This window comes from Eucalyptus grandis, chromosome 11 (assembly GCF_016545825.1).
Source record: "Eucalyptus grandis isolate ANBG69807.140 chromosome 11, ASM1654582v1, whole genome shotgun sequence".
Lineage (NCBI taxonomy): Eukaryota > Viridiplantae > Streptophyta > Magnoliopsida > Myrtales > Myrtaceae > Eucalyptus > Eucalyptus grandis.
The window spans coordinates 45,253,848-45,266,994 of record NC_052622.1 but is presented as its reverse complement, the minus strand read 5'-3'; the positions used below and the strand labels follow the sequence as shown (position 1 = coordinate 45,266,994).

The 13,147-nt window shown below is 38.7% G+C and overlaps 2 protein-coding genes across 4 annotated transcripts; both read left to right on the top strand.

The window, feature by feature from the left end:
• The first annotated feature begins 7,791 nt into the window (after window positions 1-7,791).
• Window positions 7,792-12,900, top strand: LOC120286240 (disease resistance protein RUN1-like). Of its 3 annotated transcripts, none has more exons than XM_039304458.1 (5): window positions 7,792-8,512; window positions 9,391-10,496; window positions 10,660-10,760; window positions 10,852-10,949; window positions 11,048-12,900. In XM_039304458.1, the coding sequence occupies exons 4-5, from the start codon at window positions 10,947-10,949 to the stop codon at window positions 12,806-12,808; spliced, it is 1,764 nt and encodes a 587-aa protein (XP_039160392.1). In that variant the 5' UTR covers window positions 7,792-8,512; window positions 9,391-10,496; window positions 10,660-10,760; window positions 10,852-10,946; the 3' UTR covers window positions 12,809-12,900. The 3 variants fall into 2 exon arrangements, with proteins under 3 accessions (XP_039160392.1, XP_039160394.1, XP_039160393.1); XM_039304459.1 differs by having other exon boundaries at window positions 10,660-10,949.
• LOC104426690 (disease resistance protein RUN1-like) lies at window positions 7,992-8,516 on the top strand. Its single transcript, XM_018865015.2, has one exon. The coding sequence runs from the start codon at window positions 7,992-7,994 to the stop codon at window positions 8,514-8,516; it is 525 nt and encodes a 174-aa protein (XP_018720560.2).
• Window positions 12,901-13,147: the final 247 nt, after the last annotated feature.

The window sequence follows — 13,147 nt, the reverse complement described above, 5'->3', positions numbered from 1 at the left end:
AGACATGGGAATGTAACGACGGGTTTCCCAAAACAAGCGGCGATAGAGATGACATGAATCATATGTCCGCAAGAAGATGGCTTAATTAGGTCACGTCTCGAGCATTAAGATTGTGCAGTGGACTGAGCTGGCCATGGCTGAGACTCTGCTGCCATCTGCAATCACTTTCCCATGGCAAGTCTTTACCTAGTCTCATTTATTTTCTCGAGAAAGAAAAAAACGTATGTCCTTTTTTTAATTTTATTATACATTTCATTCATATTTTTCGTGAGTGTGACGTGGAAAGTGATCATTTCGTGATATATATATATTACAGCTGAGCCCGAGCGACCCATGAAACTTGAAAGAGGTGAGAAATATATAATAGATTGTATATCTCAAAAGGTACGTAGCATAAATAAATGATACACCATTCAAAAGCACATTGCTTTTTCTTGTAGGGAAAATTACAAAGAAGAAGACCTAAACCTATTTTAAAACTAAAGAAAAGAAAAGAAATATATATATATATATATATATATATATTCAAATATTATTTTAAAAATCCACATCACCACTAATAGTCCCACGTTAGTATCGACCAGCCAAAATTGGTCAGATGGACTAAACTGATATAAATACAAAAGGTGTAGGATTAAATTGACAAAAAAAATTAGGACTAAATTGGCATGATTGTAATAAGTTTATAATTTTTTTGGTAATTCCCCATTTTCTTGTAAGCCAACGTTTAGTTATTTTGTTAATATTATATCACCCTAAAATTATTTTGCCAAAAAACAAATAAAGCAATTGAAATTGATTTGCTTTGACCAAATTAACAGACCTATTTCCCTCGTATCATTTCACGCTTGAAAGAATTAAGATAAACTTGGTCAGATCTATTTCCATTGGTCGGACCTTTCCTTTTGAGATAAACTTTTTTTCAGAATTCTTGAGGATCTATTAGTCAGAGAACAATGTCTTTTCATTCAAATTGTCAAAAATGATTAATATTCCATTAATTAAGATTAGAAATGTTTAAAAACATCCACATGTTTATTCTATAGTAAATAGATTCGCAAATTCGGAGTGTAGACGAGGACGAAAATAAGTTTACATCAAGTTTTGAAAATAAACTTATTATTCATTACTTAAACTGACCACAATGCGCTTACTTATCAAAAGAGTGAATGAGTTATCAAACTTCCAATTTTGAACTTGCTACCTAAAAAATCATTTTACACTTGAAATAGATTTTCTTCATTTGAACTCGTAGTAATGGTTTTTAAAAGAACAAAGGGGCGACTTGCGCTAACAACCCCATGGACATCACTGTAAGTGCACGAAATCCATTATGAAATGTTTGATTTGAACCTTAAATACTTAGCACCAACCCACAATCCTAAGGTTCGAGATTAGCGAGATCATTATCGTAACCCCATCAAGATACTAACAATTAGGATGTATCTTTATACAAAATATATCGCAATTAGGATGTCTCTTCAAACAAGATATGTCGTATTCCGTTATGAAATGTTTGATTTGAACCTTAAATATTTAGCACCAACCCACCATCCTAAGGTTCGAGATTAGTAAGATCGTCATCGCAACTCTGCTAGGATGCTAGCAATTAGGATGTCTCTTCACACAAGATATGTCGTAACTCACAAGTAGACAACGCAATACAAGTTGTTCAAAGGTTGGGGTTTGCACATGACACACGAATTGAACTTGTGACCTCGTGGAAAACAATTGACCCTTGTACCACTTGGCCTTTTGATAGCGAATCATCATCTGTGTTATAGTTACATATCATATGCATATGGTTGCATTTGGTTAAATTAGATCAATCATGAGACATGATCAGTATATTTATCCTCTATAAGATTTGAGAGTCTCGCCCCATAGTCTTTGCTGAATTCATTGGGAAAAAAAATCACATCCGTTTGTCTAATCATTCGTGTGCAACAAAATTGAAGGATATATTAGCCTTGGGGATTTTTAAGTTGTGATTAAAAAAGCAATAGCAAGAGTTGAATTCCCAATATTGGGAAAAAAGATTGCCCATAAGAAAAATAATGAAAAATCACTCATCACTTCTAATATCAATAAGAAAAAAAGAAAGCACAAAAACTATGAAAAACACTCGCCTGGCCAAGCAAAATGAAAGAAAAATGAAAAATTGTGGACTAATCCACTTCACCGAAATAGTATTCCCCATACAGAATCGTATAGATCGCTTGTAAATCTGGGAAATGGACACCAGTTGAACATGGCTCGATCGAAACTCGGGTTCACTAGAGCGAAATGTCATTTCCTTTTCAATTTCTTAAATTTTGAGTTGTGCCAATTTCTTGCACATTCCTTTAAAGCCACATGAAGTAAGTTAGTATATCTTATTCAGATTCGCATAACAGACGGTACAAAATGGCATATTATCTCACTCCTCTTATTCTATGCGCGTTACAATGACCTTTTACTATTTTCAAGTAATTTCTCTCCACCTATTTTAGGACACATCGTTTACATAGAGAAAAAAAAACTATCATACTTTTTTTTTCCTTGACAAATCATATGGGAAAAGTACCAACAAAGTCCTAAAGCTATGACATTGGTACTAATTTGGTACTAATTCAGTTTTAAATCTTTTAATTGGACCAATTCAGTTCTAAATATTTTTCATATTAGTATCAATTCAGTCCATTCGATCAAATTTGGCTGGCTGGCATTGACGTGGACACCAGTCAGTGTCGACTGTCCAGCCAACGATAATGTTGCAATTTTTAAATAATTTTTCTCAAAAATTTATTAATTTTTTTTTTTTTCTTTTTTTTTCCTTTTCTTTTTCTTTTTGTTTTTCTTCTTCCTCATCAGACTTCTTCTCCCCATAGTGGCCGGTCCAAATCTAGGCAAGGCCTAGGAACTGTGGGTGAGGCTAGCCTCCCTGTGGCCTTGTCACTGGCGAAGACGGCCTTGCTCACCTCGCCAGCCATGAGCAAGGTTGCCTAGATCTCGGCAAAGTTGCCTCACCCGCAGCCCTCGTCCAATGGCTGGTGATTCTCGCTAGCCACTACTAGGAGAAGAGCTCGAGGAGGAAGAGGAGGAAAAAAGAAAAGAAAAGGAAAAACCAAAAAGAAAAAGGTAAAAAAAAAAGAAAATTATTTTTAAAAAGCCACCTCGGCGTTGGCCGGACGGCCAACATCAACTAGCATTCACGTTAGCACCGGTTAGGCCACATGGATTGAATTGATATTAATGCAAAAAAGTTTAGGACAAAGTTAGTCCAATCAAAAGGTTTATAACTGAATTAATACCGATATCATAGGTTTAGAACTTTTTTAGTACTTTTTCCCAAATCATATGGTCCTATAATTTCATCAACCAATAAGCTTCTTAAAAAAATTGTGATAACAGTTAAAATGAGTGAGAAGGATATGTAAGCTAATATATGTGCTAAAGTGGAAAGAATATCATGATTTTTCCTAAATCTGAAAAATGAAAAAGTGGACGGGAAAAGTGCCAAAAAGTCCTAAACATTTTGGCTTTGTGCCGATTTAGTCCTAAATCTTTTTGGTGCGATTTAGTCCTAAACATTTTTACGTTGTGCCAATTCAGTCATTTCCGGTCAATTTTGGCCGGATTTTGCTGACTGGACGCCGACCAAGCTGACGTGGCCGATCGGCGCCGACGTGTACAACTTTTAATAATATTTTAATATTTTTGAATATTTTTTTATTTAATTTTTTTCTCTTTATTTTTATTTTTCTTTTTCTTTTTCTTCTTATCTTCTTCCTCCACCGGTCGCCAGAGCTCGCCGATCGACCAAAGGCGACGGCGGGCAAGGTCGACCTCGGCGCCACCTCGCTCGCCCGGCACGAGGCCACCCTCGCAGCCTGGGTGGCGAGGGTCGAGCCTCGCCCATGGCCGGCGAGGGCGAGCCCCGCCAGCTCGGCGCGAGGCCAGCTGGACTCCTCCCCGGCTCCGTTCTCCGATCCCAATCTCGCCTAGAAATTTCCTCCCTCCTCCTCTTGTCGTCGTCGTTGTCGTCATCTCTAGGGTTTACGGAGCTCGGGGTGTCTTCGGTCGCACGGCTCGGCCCCGGCTTTTTGCCTGTTTCTCTAGTAGTGATGATCCGTCGGGGTGGGGTTTTGTGATTCCTGGGTTCTCCGAGGTAGCTAGCCTCGCGCCGAGCTGGCGGGGCTCGCCCTTGCTGGCCATGGGCGAGGCTCAACCTTCGCCACCCAGGCTGCCCTCGCGGCCACCGGCGACCTCGCTGGCCGTCGCCTCTGGCCGGTCGCCGAGCTTCGGCGACCGACTGGAGGAAGAAGATGAGAAGAAAAAGAAAAAGAAAAAGAATAAGAATAAAAATAAAAATATTCAAAAATATTAAAATATTATTAAAAGTTGTACACGTCAGCGCCGATCAGGCCATGTTAGCCGGCCCGCGTCCAGTCAGCAAAATCCGGCCAAAATTGGCCGGAAATGACTGAATTAGCACAATGTAAAAAGGTTTAGGACTAAATCGGCACCAAAAAAGGTTTACGACTAAATCGGCACAAAGCCAAAAGGTTTAGGACTTTTTTTAGCACTTTTCCCAAAAGTGGACTCAAACCGAGATGTTCTCACACTACTTCTCCAGAGAAGCGCGTCTACCGATTTTAGTTTCACTGCGTTTGCTTCTGGAGATTGAATGAGTCCGTCCGCTGCCGTTCCGCGTGGAAGCTGACTTCAAAGGTAAGGGCAATGAAAGTCATCGCGCTCTGGGCTTTGAATAAATACATGCAATGAAGTCGTGCAGGAGAATAGAATTTTAACTTTCTCTGCAAGCGATAACGTAATTCTTTTATGCGAGAATACAAAACACAAGATTTTTTTATCTTCATGATTTTCATGACGAGAGAAATGAAGACATACTTTTATCCATAGTGATACTCTTGATGATCATTGTTGCTTAAAACCGAAGAAACGCAAAAATCCAATTTCTCTCTATTAACCCACTTTTCCTTAATGTATTCTATTTAATGGAGGATAGAATACAACAGAAGTTTTTCACGTCATGGGTAGAGAGAAGACAAGACTCTTATTTATATGTGCTATCAAGAGATGCCTTCAATCAAAGCGACTTTTTAACTTTCATGAGAGTCGCACCTCTTTGCAAGAAACGGTAACTTCTCAATGAGGATTATACCATTTCATTAGAGTCGTAACTTCTCATAACTAGTACATTTTAATATTAAATATTTATTAAACCATCAATTAATAATACCATGTGGGCCACACAATAATTCTTACATTCTCTCACTTGGCCATATGACATTCCTTTCATGGTTTAATTAAAACCATAATGTGCACAATAACATGATGCTAAAATCTTTCTTAAATTGCCTATCACATAATAATCACAATTAAATAAAAAAAAACTAATGCGATGGCAGTTGTTTGTCATTAATCCACATAGTCCCTTCCATGTACTACAATAATAGCTTTCTACTTAACATGATCCATAAATGAGAAGTGCTGAAATGGTCCAACCATAATGTCTCTATTATAAATTATCCTATTTAACATTCATATATTTCCATAATGTATACTAATAGAAAACAAGAAATATCAAAAACACATAAATGAGCTTAGAGTGTCAAATACATCATCCAATAATGTTCTTACTTTCAACATGTTTATTAAATTTTTTGGGTGACGGTCCTTTTGTTATGAGATCTACTGTCATAAGATTGGTGTTAATGTGCTGAATTGACACTCTATTTCTAAACTTCTTATTTAACAAATAAGTATTTAATTTTCATATGCTTAGCACCCTTAAAATGCTTGTCGTTCTTTGAGAAGAAAACTATTGCAGAGTTGTCATAATAAATTTTCAACAACCTAGCAATACTGTCGACAATCACAAGCCCTAAAATAAAGTTCCACAGCCATAATCTATGAATAGTGGCCTCAAAGCATGCCACAAATTCAATCTCTATGCAATAATTGATTACTTCACACTTTTCCATGATATTGCCCCTCCAGCCATAAGAAATAAGTAATCTAACGTTGATTTTCTTGTTTCAACATATCCAGCTAATTTTGAATCTGAATATTCAATCACTTCAAGATGATCGGATCATTTATAAGTGAGCATATGATTCTTCATTTCTTGCAAGTATCTGAGAACTTTCTTTGCATATTTCCAATGATCTAATCTGGGATCACTTTGGTACATGCCCAACATTCTGACAGCAAAACTAAAATATGGTCTGGTGCAAGTTTGAGCATATAGTAAGCTCCCAACAACAGATGCATAAGGAATACTTTTTGTTTGTTCTCATTCTAATTCACTTTTCGAATATTGCATAAGGTTAAATTTATCACATTTCTAAATTGGAACTACTTCTACTTGACATTTATTTATATCGAATCCCTAAAATTTTCTCAATGTAGGCTTTTTGAAAAAACTCTAACAATCATTGTGATCTATCAAGGAATATTTTTATTCCTATCATATACGTTGCATTTTTCATATCCTTCATTTCAAAATTCTTAGAGAGAAACTTCTTAATTTTATATAACAAACCAAGATCATTAATAACAAGCAAAATATCATCAATATAAAGAACTAGAAAAATAAACTTGCTCTCATTGACCTTCATATATGTACATCGATCGACAGTGTTTTCTTTAAATTCAAATGAAGTTATGGTATCATTGTCGGGAAGATTATTTAAGTTCATATATCGATTTCTTTAATTTACACAACATGTGTTCCCGTTCTTGCTTATAGAGAAATCAAGAACAGAGTCAGTCTAGAGGGTCCCGGGTGTGTTCACGACCGATGTGCTTCCCTTACCATTTCAATCAACGGCCGTTGATAATTCGCCAATAATTTGACAGGCGACAACGTGCACGGTGAATTTGCCGGGCAAACAAACAAGTGACACGTGCAGAATGGAGAGTTTATGAAACTGCAGAAATTACTAAAATAGATAAAATGTTCTTATTTCTCTGATAATACATAATAGTTCTGATGAGGATTTCATTTATTGCCCAAACTGTAAATTAAGATATTCACTCGCCACTGACAATTTAACTGCTACTAGTATTAGGAATTTATTAGGAGATACTTTTTAAATTGTGTGACAATTCATTTGTTTGTGCCATTTTATTGAGAATTAAATTGTGGTTCTTTTCTAAGTAAGATCGATCGACATGTGACACGACACATTGATACGTCATTTTTCAAAATGGAGAATTTCGACACGTTGTATATTAAACAAATATTTTTATTTTTAATTAATTTAATTCAAATTCATAAATGAATAAATAATTAAAAAAAGAGTCTATAATGAATTTACACCAGTAATATTATAAATTAATTCATTGGAAATTTGAAAAACATATTCATAATTAATGCGTAATTGCGTATTTATGTTTGGAAACATGTTTTTAACTTTAATAAAAATTATTAATGAAATTAATGACTATCAAGACATTAGAATCAACTTATTTAAATAAATCCATAATTTTTCTACCATGACCAAAATTTATTATCATTTAAAATTTAATACTTTTTATTTTTTTCGAAATTATTTTTTAATCTCATTTATTTATTTTTTCGATTAAAAAAAAAAAAAGTTCCCCTCGAGGGGTCCACCCCCAACCCCCACTTCCTTCTTTCCCAAGTCTATTTCCCCACCCCAAGTTTACTTCACTTTCCTTTCCCTCCCTCACCAGGCTGTCACTCCCCCTCTCTCCAAAATGAAAAATGGCGCCATCAGACTCCCCATTTTTCAATCTTTTGAGCTTCCTTATGAAAAACCCTAGCCAGCGCCCTCCTCCTCTTCCTCCTCCCCGCCGCACGACCCTCACGAGCCCCTTCCTCTCCTCTTCCTCTCGATCTCTGCTTCCTCTCGGTCCTCGTCACAATCGTTTACCGGCTCTTCTTCCTTTCCTGTTTCGTCTCTTCTTCTTCTTCTTCTTCTTCTTCTTCTTCTTCTTCTTCTTCTTCCTCGTTCGCAATGTCGTCTGATCGACGGGGAGCACAGACACGAATCGTCAAGATTTCCACGCACGTCGCGCCAACATTGAGCTACAGGTTCGATGTGTTCTTGAGCTTCCGAGGGCCCGACTGTCGCTACACAATAGCGGATGTCATCTACGAAAGCTTAGTTGAAGCCAGAATTAGAGTGTTCAGAGACAAAGAAGAGCTTCCCGTAGGCAGGAAAATTGGACCAGAGCTCGAGCGCGCAATCGACGGGTCAAGGATCCACATGCCCATCTTCTCGAAAGACTACGCGTCCAGTCCGTGGTGCCTTCAGGAGCTCGCACGCATGGTGAAGCGCCAGAGAGAATCCGCGGGACACGAAATCGTGCCCGTATTCTACGGCGTGAGTCCTTCGGACGTCAGGCACAAAAGCGGTTCGTACGGCGAGGAACTGCTTTGGCACGGGGGGTTATACGGCGAGGAAAGGGTGCGAGAGTGGGGGGAGGCTCTAACGGAGGCCGCAGGTTTTAAAGGATGGGACGCAAGAAACATGGGGTAAGTAAAAGAAGAAAATTTAATGGCCATTACACCCTTATATCTTTTTTTAACTCTCTCTCTCTCTCTCTCCCCCTCAATCCCCACCCCCCCCAAACATATATACACATCTATAGATTGCAATCCGAAATATGCTTAGAAGGGTAATTTTAATTGGCAATTTAAGGTTCCATAGCATGGTAAATGGTAATGATGTCGGAAGGTTTGGTATTTGCATTTTAAAGATTCTGGGATGTTTTGGACGAATGTGCTACGTCATAAATGAACTTTGAGCTAGTCGCAGCTTATGTTGCCATTTTATACCTGTTAAATAGGGGAGTCAAGTCGGATTAAAGATAGTATGATCCAAATTGATCCATTTAATCCATCAATTTCCATACAATATTAAATTTAGTGATCCATATCTGTCCTTGCCTAAATTGTTAAAATGTTTTTTTTTGTTTTTTTAATCTAGTAAAATCATAGCCAAGGTGAGAACACAGAATAAGCAAGCGCAAGAGCACCCTTATTATTTTAGGCCTTACCATTCTAAATCACTAACTCATATAACAATCCAACGGTTTAAGAAATTGGTTTATGACTTATTTTGATAGATCTCATATCTATCAAGCCAACATGATCCACTTTGCCAATTATCAACGAAACAAATTCACTTGGGAGATGATTAATGAATTGTGAGACCTTCAATTAAATGGTTTATCTTAAATTCTTTTCCCTCGAGAATAAGTAGTGGAGAGAGAGAGATTATGTTTATGAGTGTTTGCAGCCATAGAAGGATTGAAAGTGTGTTCTGGAGGATTCCTAGACATGCTCGTATATTGCTGATATAGTTGCTCCTCTTTTCTTCTAAGATGATGATTTATTGTAATGTATGGCAGGCTAGGAAACCTTGCTAAAATTCTTGTTCGAGAGCTTTCTATTAAGCTGAAGAAGGGACAAAAGGTTCTTCCCGATCATTTAGTTGGAATTGACGATCTAATCAAAGACGTGGTGCAGTGGTTGGACTGTTGTTCCCTGGATGTGCGATATTGTTGTGCGTGGGATAGTAGGCATCGGCAAGGCAACTCTTGCCAAGGCAGTTGTTCATAAGATAGCTCATAAGTATGATGCTTGCAGCTTCCTTTCAAACATTCGAGAAAGATCACAAACTGGTGACATCGTAAAGTTGCAGAAACAGCTATTATCGGATATCTTGAAGAGCACCACAGACCTCCACAATGTCAATGACGGCCTCAACATGATAAACTCTAGATTACGTGGAAAAAAGGTCCTCATTCTTCTGGACGATGTGGATAATGTCCAGCTCAGGGCACTGGCGAAAATCCCTCACTGGTTCGGTTTAGGAAGCTGGATTCTTATGACAACCAGAGATGTGAGTCTTCTGCCAGTGGAAGCAACGGCACGACAGGATCTCCCATTTAAGGGTTGTCTCTATGAGATGAGAGGCTTGAATTTTGGCCATGCTCTTCAACTTTTCAGTAAGCATGCCTTCGGAGAAACCCTACCTCCGGATGATCGCGAAAATCTTTCGAGGGAGATAGTGGCCACCACTGGGGGAAATCCTTTGGCTCTTGAAGTTTTAGGTTCTTTCCTCCGTACCACAAGGGTCAGGACATGGGTAGCAACATTGGAACGTTTAAGGAGATCACCTCATGAGAGAGTCCAAGAGGAGGTGCTAAGTATAAGTTATGAGGCAATCAGCTTTGAGCAGCGGCAAATTTACTTAGACATTGCTTGCTTTTTCAACGGTCATGAGAGAAGATTACCAGAATATATGTGGAAAGATTGTGGTTTTTTCCCTGAAAGCGGACTTCCTGCACTCACTGATATGTCTCTGTTGAAGATAAACCATGACAGATTCTCGATGCATGAGCAGCTTGTAGCTTTTGGAAGGGAAATTGTTCGAAAGGAGAATCATCTGAATGCAGGAAACCGAAGCAGGTTGTGGGAATCTGAGGAATGCCTTTGCATACTTCGTGAACCGGTAAGGTTATAAATACAATTAAAACTGCAATTTTTTTTCGGTCCAATTAAAACTGCAATTTACTTGGTATAACAGAATTTTGGTCTTAGTAATACTTCACTGCCCTTGCACGAGTTTCTCTTGTTTGACGTTAAAGTTCACTGATGCTTGGTATCTTTGTTAGGTTGATTACCAGCGAACGAGAAATGTCGAATTGCTTAGGTTACAACTCCCTAGGGTACAGACGCTGAGAAGTCAAGAGTTTGCTGCTCTGCCAAAGCTAAGGTTTCTTCATGTCGAAGGGGCAAAGTTCACTGGCGATTATAAAATGTTTTCAGAAAACTGAGATGGCTATCTTGGGATCGTTGTCCTGCAGACTTTGAGGCGATCAATTTCTCTCCAAGCAATCTCGTCATTCTCGAGCTTTCTAATAGTAAACTTAGAAATGATTGGCCCGGATGGCACCAAATCATGGTACGAACATTTACATATGCGTCTGTCTCTATTTTTATTGTTTCATCAAACATGCCTGCAATTTCACATTCTCCTTCTGATATTCTGGTGACCAACAGAAATCATCTAAGTTGAAAGTTGTGGAACTTCGAGAATGCAGCCGCTTAACAAGATTACCTGACCTCTCTGCCCTCTCGACATTGGAAAGATTGACTATACGTAATTGCCAGAGCTTGATTGATATTGGTGGATCAATTGGTAAGCAAGTACAACTGAAATACTTGGAAATTGATGGGTGCAAATATCTGAGAGAGTTGCTGGAAGCGGTTGGCTGTTCAAAGGCTTTGAAAGAGATGATTGTGAGAGGGACGATGCTTGGTCCTGTTGGTTCGTATCTTCCCAAGTCAATTGGCAATTTACAGTCTTTGACAAGGCTAGAGATGGAAAGGGTTAAAATTAGCGAGCTTCCACACTCGATTGGAGAGCTAAAGGATCTTGAGTGCTTGTGTTTGTCCAGATGTGATGAGCTAAGAAAGCTTCCAGACTCAATTGGGGGATTGGTATCACTACTTGAGTTGGATCTGTCTTGCACAAAGGTAACAGAATTACCTGATTCGATTGGAAGCCTGAGGAAGTTGAAAGTGATAAGGATAGATCATAGCGATATAAGGAGGATCCCAAAGACTATAGGCATGGTGGAGAAGCTTGAAGAATTTCATGCAGGAAACTGTGCGAATTTAGAGGGAGATATTCCTAGTGAAATTGGGAGGCTATCCTTTCTGAAAATCCTGGACTTTTCTCAAACTCACATTCGATCTCTGCCAACGACAATCAACCAGCTTTCTCATCTCGAGGAACTTCATTTGGAAAGTTGCCATGAGCTTGAACAAATCCCAGAGCCTTCTGCCAGTTTGATTAAACTGTATGTTAAGTCTTTCCCATTAAAAACAGTCCCAAACCTCTCAAACTTGACCAATTTAGTTGATCTAACTGTATCAGACTGCTTTGAGGAATCTCTTTCTAACCCAGGGACTGCCGGTTTTATCCAAACTCCAAACCTGAAGTGGGTTGGGAGGTTGCATAGACTGAGGAAGCTGAAACTGGTCCATAAAGACATCACTGCTGTGCCAAGTGAGTTTAATTCCCTTCCTGGCCTGGAGCAACTCGTTCTGTCTTGTTTTGACCTGCAATCACTCATTTCAACACTTCCTCCCACACTGTACATGTTGAAGCTCATAAACTTCAGCTCATTTGAGTCATCGCCCTGTTCTGACTTGAAATATTTGTCAAGTTTGGAGCTATGTAAATCGTGGCTGATAGAAATTCCGCTCAGTTGGTTTGGACAACTGGAGAATCTGATGGAATTGACTGTGTCGAACTGTGCAAGTCTTGTGCAGTTATCTAGTCTGTCAGGCTTGAAGAAGCTCAGAGTGTTGCGCTTGTTAAACTGCCCAAAGCTAGTTGAGATCCAAGGTCTCGACGAACTGGAATCACTGCAAAGTATAAGGATTGGCCAATGCAGTTCCCTATTGTGGTTGCCTCATCTCTTGAAGTTAAAGAAATTGGGGACCATGGAATTTATATCCTGCAGATCATTAGTGCGTTTGCCTCATCTACCTGAGGTTGCTTTTGATTGTCGTCTGGTAGTGGATGGATGCGATGAGCTAGCTGACCATGATGGCCCTTTCCGGCTTTACAAAGACAAAAGGCAATGTCCAAACCCCCCACGTGCCTATAAGCCACAGGATAAAGAACACTCGCCTTGCCTTGTTTGCACACAGTTTTCCGAGAATGAATTGCTTTGTCAGAGAGGATTTTCTTGTACTCTTTTGTTTTTTTACCCTGGTTGTGCTCTTCTTTCTTCTCAGCTTTCCTGTTAGCATACTCTGGATTAACAGGGGAAGCTCAAGTGTGAAAAGACATTGCATATGATTAAGCAGTCTAGTAATCTCTCTCTTCAGTCTTCAACTCACTCCGAACCTACTCCGTTTATTCTTTTAGATAACTAATAACTTTCTTCAGTAAATTGCATAAGCATTTCAAAAGGAATATTTTTGTGAGCTATAATGCATTCTTAATGAGGATGTGTTCCTCTTATCCAAGAAAAAAAGAACACTTGAGATTGCTGTTGTCCCACATTCCCACAGCCAAGTCTGACAATGTTAGGTACAGCACACTTTTCTTTTACATGCAATCGAGTCCTGACCGCCATTGCTGTT

Bases quoted from the DNA above. Each gene is read 5' to 3' on its own strand.
- LOC104426690 (XM_018865015.2), top strand. From the start codon at position 7,992: ATGTCGTCTGATCGACGGGGAGCACAGACACGAATCGTCAAGATTTCC.